This window comes from Ziziphus jujuba, chromosome 8 (assembly GCF_031755915.1).
Source record: "Ziziphus jujuba cultivar Dongzao chromosome 8, ASM3175591v1".
Classification (NCBI taxonomy): Eukaryota; Viridiplantae; Streptophyta; class Magnoliopsida; order Rosales; family Rhamnaceae; genus Ziziphus; species Ziziphus jujuba.
In genome coordinates this window covers 5,691,109-5,701,474 of record NC_083386.1, presented here as the reverse complement: position 1 = coordinate 5,701,474, position 10,366 = coordinate 5,691,109, and the positions used below count along the sequence as shown (strand labels likewise).

Sequence of the window (10,366 nt, the reverse complement as noted above, 5' to 3'; positions counted from 1 at the left end):
TTTCATATTTTTGTTAATTTATTTTTAATTCTAAAATCATAAAAACAAATTAATCCTCGTTAATGGCTGATAGAAATATTTCCAATTTAATAATGATGACATGAACACAACTATAGCTTTTGGATTTAGCTCAATGGTAAAAATCATTAAGAATATATCTTCAAATTTTAGGTCCAAACTTTGATTTGGATGGAACTTTCTCCTCCTAAAATGTCATAAATTTAATATTGATAAAAAGGACAAAAAAAAAAAAAAGGAAAAAAAGAAAACTTTTTGATTCAATTATTGACATGGCACAACTTGGTTAATCCAAACTTTAGTCATCCATTCCAAAAATGATAGAGAAATGGAGAAGATCCATGTCAGTGAAGCCTAAAAGTGCTGAAAAATAGAGCCCAATGTCGTAAAATTTAGAAAAGAATTTTTTAATCTTGAATAATGTTTTCCATAACATAATATATGAAAATTGACAAATAGGTTTTAATTACCATCTAAATTTAAAATTCTTCTATTGCAAAAAAAAAAAAAAAATATATATATATATATATATATAGGAGCAATCGTATTATATATACCAACTTTTATTTTATTTTATTTTATTTTTGTTCATCAATATGTACATCAATCTGAATGACAAATGCTATAATATCTTACTCAAAAACACATTGATTCCATCATAACCTAACAACAAAAAAGATTTGAAAAAAAAAAAAAAACTCATAACATACATGGAAGTTAACAGAAAAAGAAAAAAAAAAAAATGTAAAACCCAATTCAAGCTTTGAAGGAATCTGTGGGAAAATTCAATAAAAAATCAATCAAAATTAAAATCTTCACTTCTCAAAGAAGAAGCAATATCATAAGCCAGAAAAAAACACACTGAAAGCCATTCACCTAGAACCATCCAAATTTGAGCAGCCAACCAGGTAGTGATGCTTATTCTCAACCCCATTCTCAAACTCTTCTCCTTATGCTCTATCTGTTTCTCCTCCCAAAAAAAAAAAAAAAAAAAAAAAAATCAGTAACTTTTTTTGGCCTTTTAACAAGAAGCAAAAATGTGGGGGTAGAGTGAACTAATTTTTTAAAATTTTTGTTCTGCTCTTTGAATTCAGGATATTATTTACTTACCTTAATGGGAGGCATGATTTCTGTATTAGACTTTTCCTTTTTCTGTGATTAATGACTTACCTTGATTGCATGCTTTCTGTATCAAACTTTCTTTCTCCGTCATTACAAAAATCAATGTAAAAAATTTTAAATATACCAATACCATTTGGTCCAGGGTATCCAAATTTTTAATAAAAGTAATGAAATTGATAATATCCATATCAATCTAATCCATTTTAGTTTTGGATTGAATTTGATTCAACTTTTCAAATACAATTAGATTTGAATATCACTTACTGATTTTACACCTCGAAAAGGGGGAAAAAGAAATGTCATGCGGTGCTTGTGGGTGTAATTCTATTTCTAAATTATTTATAATCTCTGTATATATAAGCAATTTTTCTCTGATAACCAAAATTTCTTGTTTTCTTCTTCCTATGGCACTCACTTTGGTGCTTGTTTGGGAGTAATTCTAAAACGTCCAAAACAACTTTAAAGAGGATATAAACGCTTATGGTAGTGTTTGGATAAGATGGAACTACCTTTTACTGATTTTGTTTTCAGAAACCTTTTCCATAAGAGAACCCTTTACCTCTGCTACTCGGTTTTTGTCTCTTGAATCTTGCAAGCAAGGAGCAAAGCGCTTCTGGGATGATTTTTTTTTTTTTTTAGTTATCCTTTAGTGCTTTTATTAATCTAGTATTAGTTAATAGTGGTTGTTCATACTCAATATTCTTTGCTTTGTTTCCGTGGGGGCATCCTTGAGGATTTGATTAGCAAGTATATATTGCAATAAATAAAGCAGCAGACTTTGTCATTGTTTTTTTAGTTAATTAGCCAAAAGCATGGTTGGATTAGGACAATGGCAAAACATATATATGTAAATTTAAATAAACAAATGCACTTTTTCTTTACCTTAAACAATAAAAATAGTCATTTGTGCTTTTCTTCCATAGATGTATAGCTTTTCACATTCTCATACTCAATTTCTAATAGTCATACACATCCTCTCCCTAACCTTAAAGTTGTTGTTTGATATTCATGCTTGCACTTCCATTTTCTTGTTACCAATATCTGTCATTCTGATTTGGAGCTACTTAATCCCTCCTTCAGTTTGATATTTTTCTGGTCTTTCTTTGTTCCTTTATTTGATTTGAAATTATCTCAAATATTTTTTTTGTTTGATTTCCTCTTCTGCTTTGCAATATATTCCAAACTATAACCAAAAAAGAAAAAAAAAACAGAAAAGAAAAATTGTACAGACGGAAGGTACTACTCCCTAGCTCCATTTATATTCACAAATCAATCATCTGCAGGTACTTAATTCCCTTATTCTACAAGTTTTTACATTTTCTATTCGGTCATGATTTGGTTTAGTTTTTTCATTATATAGTTTTTTATTCATTTTTATAGAAAATTGGCATGGAATTTCTTGTCTCCATGGGTGCAAAAATTAGCGAGCATACAGTTGATCCAGTTGCCCGTGAATTTGTTGGAATAATAAACCAAATTTAATATTTTACTTTCTCTAGGATATATGATAAATATGCATAGGAAATGTAAGAACCTTTTAAATATGGTTCATGAACTATGAAAATAGTGAAGGCATATATATATATCTCTGTTCTTTGTCCATTGAAACAAGAGAGGAGTATGAAATATAAATAAAAAAAAGGTTTATGTATTGGCTCCTGTTTTTGGCTCTCCTTCTTGAACGTGTAATACACTTTATATAAAATATATATTATATATATAAATAAACTCACAATTGGTATCAGAGCCTTATGGCGAATATGAACAATCTGGCTTCTCTTATTCCCTCGCTTCAATGGAGAAGATTATGATTATTGGACCATCAGATGAAGGTACTGTTAAAATCATTTAAGTTATGGAGTATTGTTGAAGATGGATATGAAGAGCCAGAAAATAAAGAGAGTCTAACTACAGCAGAAAGCACATCGTTGAAAGAAAAAAGAGAAAAAGACAGCAAGGCTCTCTTTCAGATTTATCAAACCATTGAAAGACCAGTATTTGAAAGAATTGCAAAAGTAGAAACGTCCAAGCAAGCCTGGGAGATGATCCAATCAACATATAAAGGAGAAGAAAAGATGAAAAAGGTACGTCTGCAATCTTTAAGAGCAGAATTAGAAAAATTAGAAATGAAGGAGAGTGAAAGCATCTCAGACTATTTCAATAAGGTTACTTCTATTGTGAATCAAATGACTTCTAATGGAGAAATTTTAGAAGTCAAAAGGTTGTTGAAAAAGTTCTTCGAAGCCTTCCATAAAAATTTGATTTTGTTGTTGTTGCAGTAGAAGAATCAAAGGATTTATCTACTGTTTCAATAGAGGAGTTGTTTGGAATTTTAAAGTCTCATGAATTTCGAGTAAATAAAAGAACTCTTGCTTTAACCAATTATACTTCTGTTGATCAAGCTCTTAAATCACAAGTTACAAATACAGGAGGGCAAAATTTCTCACGAGCTAATTTTAGAGGACATGGCAGAGGAGACAATAATAGAGGAAGAGGTTCAAAATTTCATGGAAGAGGAAGAGGAAGTCCAAGTAGAGAAGATTCTTCAGTAGAAAATATAAATCAACTAGAGAACACACCATAAAGGGGAAGAGGTGCCAGATTCAGAGGAGGAAGAGGAAGAGGCTCTAATTTGCATGGATGTGGCTATTTTGAATGCTATTAGTGTCACAAGCCTGGACATAAAGCAAGTGAATGTTGGAATAATCCAGCCAATCAAAGAAAGAATGCTGGGTTCATTCATGACAAAGAAGAAGGTAATTTTGAAACTTTGCTTCTTGCTTGCTATGGTGATATAAATCATGTTTGGTATTTAGATAGTGGAGCAAGTAAGCATATGACTGGTAACAAGTATCTGTTTTCATCATTAGAAGAATTTGAATGTGGTCAAGTGACAATAGGAGATGCAAAATCCTATAAAGTACAAGGTCTGGGAGAAATTATTTTTAAAACTAAATCTGGAACTTTGGAGAAAATGTCAGAAGTTTATTATGTTCCTGAATTGCAATGTAATTTGCTAAGCACTGGGCAACTTTTGAAAAGGGATTTGATATTCACTTCCATGATAATATGTGCATTTTACGGATGGAAAGTCAGCTTGTTGCTAAAATTCCAGTGGCTTCAAATAATTTATTCCCTCTTACACTGGAAATCTCTAATATTGATTGCTTTAGATGTGTTGAAGAATAAAATTCAAAAATATGGCATGATAGATTTGGGCATTTAAATATTGGAAGTCTAAGGTTGCTATCAAAGAGAAAGATGGTTAATGGCCTACCTGAAATTGATCAGATGATTGGAGTATGTGAAGCTTGCCAACTTGGAAAGCAGCATCGTGAGATTTTTCCTTCAAAATCTTTTCACCAAGCTAGAAAACCTCTTGAGCTTGTCCATTCAGATTTATGTGGTCCAATGCCAGAACCATCTATGGGAGCTAGCAGGTTCTTTATTTCTTTTATTGATGATTTTTCATGAAAAGTTTGGACATTCTTTATTAAAGCAAAATCAGAAGCATTTCAAGCTTTTAAGGATTTTAAAGCTCAAGTTGAAAAGTTTTCTGGATATGAGATTAAAACTTTGAGAACTGATCGTGGTGGAGAATATCTTTCAAATGAGTTTGAATTATTTTGTAAAGAGGCTGGTATAAAACATGAATTTAACAGCCCGTTATTCACCACAGCAAAATGGTGTTTATGAAATGAAAAATAGAATAATCATGGAAATGGTAAGGTGTATGCTTGAAAGAAAAGGGTTGTCATCAGATTTTTAGGCAGAAGCTGTATGTTGTGCTACTTATTTAATCAATAGGTCACCAACAAAAGCTTTGCAAAATTACACTCCTCATGAAGCCTGATACGGATCAAAACCAAGTGTTCATCATTTAAGAATTTTTGGAAGTCTTGCATATGCACATATTCCTGATCCTATGAGAAACAAGTTGGATGACAAGGCTGAAAAATGTATTTTTGTGGGATATAGTGAAAGATCTGGAGCTTATAAGTTGTATAATCCACTTACAAAGAAGATTGTAGTAAGTAAAGATGTGAAATTTTATGCAGCATCATATTTTTTATGACTTTGAAGCAGATGGTTCACTCAATACACCATGAGTTGTAGTTGAAGATGAAAGCAATTCTCAAGATTCAGAAAATGAAGATTCTTCCTAATGGAGAAAGACAAGGACTATGTAGGAGATATATGATGCAACTTAGCCAATAAATCAAGAGAATATTTTCTTTGCTTTTTTTGTAGGAGAAGATCCTATTTCTTTTGAAGAAGCTGTCTATGAAGGAAGAAATTGATGCGATTGAAAGAAATAGCACATGGGAACTCACTTATCTTCTAGCAAAGAAAAATGCTATTGGAGTTAAGTGGGTGCTCAAGACAAAGATCAATCCAGATGGTTCAATCGACAAATACAAGGCAAGGTTAGTTGCCAAGGGATATAAGCAAAAGGAAGGTGAAGATTTCAAAGAAGTTTTTGCACTAGTTTCAAGACTTGAAACTGTTCGGTTGAACATCTCTCTTGCAGCTCAAAGTAATTGGAAAATTTATCAAATGGATGTTAAGTCTGCCTTCTTGAATGGATATCTTGATGAGGAAATTTTTATTGAGCAACCACCTGGTTTTGTGAAGAAGGGTGAAGAGCACAAAGTTTATAAATTAAGGAAAGCCTTATATGGTCTTAGATAATCACCTAGAGCTTGGTATAGCCGAATAAATTCTTATTTTGAGAAGAATGGGTTTCATAAGTGTCCATATGAGCATACTCTATTTGTCAAAAATCATGGCAAAGAAGGTTTCATCATTATGAGTCTTTATGTTGATGATCTCAAATTCACTAGAAACAATATGGAGTTATTAAATAATTTTAGAGCATCAATGAAAAGGGAGTTTGAAATGACAGATTTGGAAAAACTACATCATTTTCTGGGAATTGAAGTTCATCAAGGCAGAGAAGGAATTTTTATTTCTCAGGAGAAATATGCAAATGATATTTTGAAGAAGTTTAAAATGGAGCAAGCAAATCCTGCATCAACTCCATGTGTTGCTGGATTAAAGTTAAGCAAAAATGGTGAAGGAAAACTTGTCAATCCAAGTGTTTTTAGAAGTCTAGTTGGAAATTTGATGTATCTAACGTCAACAAGGCCTGATATCATGTTTGCTGTTAGTTTGGTGAGAAGATTTATGGAGAAGCCATATTCAAATCATTTGTGTAACACCCCGTCCTGAACCATGTCGGAATTTTTGCACGTTGACCGAGGTTGACCGCTGACTTTGACTTTGACCGTTGACCAAAGGGGTCAAAAGTTGACTTTTTGACCGGTTGGAATTCTAGGTTGACTGAGGTACCGTTACGAAGTACACGTTGGCACGAGTTCGTAGACTAGTAGCACGTTGAAAACGGAGCTACGGTTTGAAAGTTATGAGCAAAACAAGTTGAGGTCCAAACTGTCCAAGGGGTGCCGGAGTTTACTTTTTATTCATGCAAAGTTGAGCTTTGACTCATGCATGGTTGTGAAGTGCTCGTCGATACGAGTCCGTAGACTAGCGGCACGTCCGATTTGGACATGTGGTTTGGAAGTTATGGACCTGTAGAGTTTTTCAAATACTGTATTATTTTAATATTATTTTTGAACGTATAACGATGTGTCACGTGTGACTTAATGAAGGTGACCATGTGCCACCATGTTGAGAAGCCACATGTCAACCATGTGAATTATCATATTATTTTATTATTATTTTAAATAATAATATTATTATTAATATTATTTAATTAATTTTAATTTATTTCTTTTTATTTTCCTTTTTCTTTTTCTTTTTTTTTTCTTTCTTTTCCCCACGTGGGAAAAAAGGCCAGGGGGCCCGATCCTTCTTCTTCTTCTTCTTCTTTCTTTCTTTCTTTCTTCCTTCCCACCGGCCATCTCTCTCTCTCCTTGCTGCACATTTTTCGGCCACCGGAACCACTCACGCACCGGCCGACGTGAAAGCCCGCAGCTGGGCGACACCGGCGGCCAAATCTCCGGCCAAATTGCCAGCGGACGCGCCGGGATTGGCCTCCAACGCCGGCGGCCGGTGTGTCGCTGGTTTGCCTATTTTCTGGCAGCCATCGGTCGTGCAACCGGTCCTTTCCCACTAATTTGGACCCTCTGATTTCGATTCTGAGCTCCAATTAACTCAACTCCCGTCGATTTGCAAGATACGAAAGGATCAAAACCGGTCGAATCTTTCCGACCAAATTCCGGTCACCGCCGGTCGAATCGAACTCAATGGAGGTCGGTAATGTGATCCTCATCTCACAAGCTTTCCATAGACATATAATTTGTCAATTTTGGATAACGTTTGTGTTTGACCCCCCGGGTACCGGATATTATTTACCCGAATAAAATATTAATTTATTTGACTGTGTGTGAATTGTGTTCTAGGAGCACGGGTGAGTCGTGGAATTGATCCCATGGTGGATCATGATTTAATTGCATGCTCCAGGTGAGTGACCCACCTTCAAATTAATTTTGGGAATTAAATTGGTGAATATTATGTGTGATTTGAATATTTGGGAATTTAAATTCTATGTGCCAAATATTTATTTGATTTATTGTGGAATTATTGGTGAATTTATTTTGATTAAAGAAAATATGCATTATATAAATTTATGCAAATGTGAAAATTATTTTATGGTATTGAGGATTGCGAAATTCTTGTGGTTTTAACATTAATTTGGGCATGATTTGATTTTCAAATATTTCAAGAAAAATATTTGTTGATATTGGTGACTTCAAATTTTATAAAGTATGTCCATGGAATATTATATGATTTAATTATTATACTTCAAGAATTATTTATGCTATTGGGAAAATGTGAATATTTAAAGTGGTGGATTTGGGAGTTGGTGGATTTGAAAATCATGGAATTTATGATGTTGATTATAACGAAATTGTGGAGAATATCTGGGTTCAATTGGATGGAATAAACTCGTTATGTTTATGGAAAATTTGAGATTTTGATATATAAATTAAATATGTGGATTTTATGATTTTTTGGATGCACCATGCATGTACTGGTGTTCTGTTTATATGTAATATGGTTAGTGTGCACACGGATGTGATTAGCGCGCAGGTGGGTGTGAGTAGCGCGCAGGTGATTTTATGAGGTTGTCCTGTGGTTGCCATCGGATGAGGGTAAGCCGCCCCTCCATGGCCGGGACACCAGTTAGCAGCGGCGCGGTGGGACGCCACGCGACCGTATGCCGGTTTCTTTCTATAACCTCCTCTCTGGCGGTACCTTGGGACGCTGGGTACTGTTGGCGCCACTGGTATATAGTGGGTGCATCAAGTGATTTCAGAATTGGGATTTTAAAATAAATATTTTGAAACTGTATTGGAATTAAAAATGTAATTATTACCGATTCTGGTATTTATTTGATGTCTTGGTTTTTCGGGGAATACGAACACAGGGTTTTGTGAAAAGGTTTTAAAAGGGGAACTTTTCCAACCGAGAGAATTGTAAGGGTTTTGAGAGAAATTATTATTTCCAATTAATTATTATCTATCTACTGTATTACCGTGGTATTATATTGTATAGTAGATAGGGTCACTCACTGAGATGATTAGCATCTCATATTTTCAAATTCCGTTCCTCTAGGTACCAGGTTGTCGGTGTTCATCCAGAGCGGACTTGATCTTCATCGCTGTTTTAGTTCGTGAAGTACCCTGTTCTTCTTTTATTGCAGTTGTAATATTTCTTTCACTTTTGTTGTATTCTATACTTAGTAGTACTTTATGCACTGGATTACTGTTATTTATTTTTGGAGTACTGAAATTTGTGGAATCAACTTGTAGTATTGTGGGAGGAATAAGGGGATGTTTATAGAAGTGTGTTTTCAGTGCAGAAATTTGTGGTAAGTCCATCCCTTAGGGGAGGTTCTGTCGGATTTTCCATTGGAGGGTCCGGTAGGGTTTCCCTAGGATCAGGGCTTGTCTAGGGTTCCAGTGAGGAATTTTGGACGGGTCCTGACAATTTGGAAGCTGTTAAAAGAGTTTTGAGATATGTTAAAGGGACCATTGATTATGGTATATTTTATCAAGCAAATCTTCCAATTAACCTTATGGGTTACACTGATAGTGGTCTTGCTGGAAGTGTTGATGACAGTAAAAGTGTTGCTGGTTATGTGTTCAATATTGGGAGTGGAGCAATTTCCTGGATGTCAAAGAAACAGCCCGTGGTAGCACTTTCAACCACTGAAGCAGAGTATATAGCTGCTTGTGCTGCAGGTTGTCAGATTATCTGGTTATAAGGAGTCTTGGAGAGTCTAAAGTTTACGCCAGAAAAGCCAACTATTTTGTTTTGTGATAAGAGTTCAACCATATCAGTTGCTAAAGATTCTATTCTTCATGGGAGGACTAAACACATACAGACTAGATTTCATTTTCTCAGGGATTTTATCAAAGATGGCACAATTCAAATTGAATATTGCAGAACCAAAGACTAGTTGGCAGATATCTTAACAAAACCTCTCAGCCAACAGCTTTTCAAAGATATAAATGCTAAGCTTGGAGTTAAAAGAAAATTTGGTTTACAGGAGGGATTGTTGGAATAATAAACCAAATTTAATATTTTACTTTCTCTAGGATATATGATAAATATGTATGGGAAATGTAAGAACCTTTTAAAAATGGTTCATGAACTATGAAAATAGTGAAGGCATATATATCTCTGTTCTTTGTCCATTGAAACAAGAGAGGAGTACGAAATATTAAAAAAAAAAAAAAAAGTTTATGTATTGGCTCCTGTTTTTGGCTCTCCTTCTTGAACGTGTAATGCACTTTATATAAAATATATATATATATATATACATATAAATAAACCAACAGAATTCCACTATATCTATCACTGCAAGAGAAATGTAGACAACTTCAGGACCCAAATTCAGCATTTGATACGTGCAAAAGACAGGCTGCAGCATTCTATCGATAAGGCTAGAAGAAGTGGCGAAGAAATTGAAGCTGATGTTGAGGACTGGCTGAAAGCAGTTGTAAGGATCATTGAAATGGGCTAATGAACTTTTGAAAGATGAAGACTCTGCAAAGCCCATGTGTTCTAGCAAGTCGTTTCTGAACTTGGTGTCAAGGATTCAGCTCAGCAAGAAAAAGAAAAAAGTTGTTTTGCTTCACGCATGAAAAGAATTAGTAGAATCATGACTTATGACTCTTTTTTTTTTTTTAGTAAT

General features: G+C 34.1%; 1 protein-coding gene across 1 annotated transcript; it reads left to right on the top strand.

Moving 5' to 3' along the window:
- Window positions 1-6,021: 6,021 nt before the first annotated feature.
- LOC132805000 (uncharacterized mitochondrial protein AtMg00810-like) lies at window positions 6,022-6,372 on the top strand. Its single transcript, XM_060819607.1, has one exon. The coding sequence runs from the start codon at window positions 6,022-6,024 to the stop codon at window positions 6,370-6,372; it is 351 nt and encodes a 116-aa protein (XP_060675590.1).
- The last annotated feature ends 3,994 nt before the right edge of the window (window positions 6,373-10,366 follow it).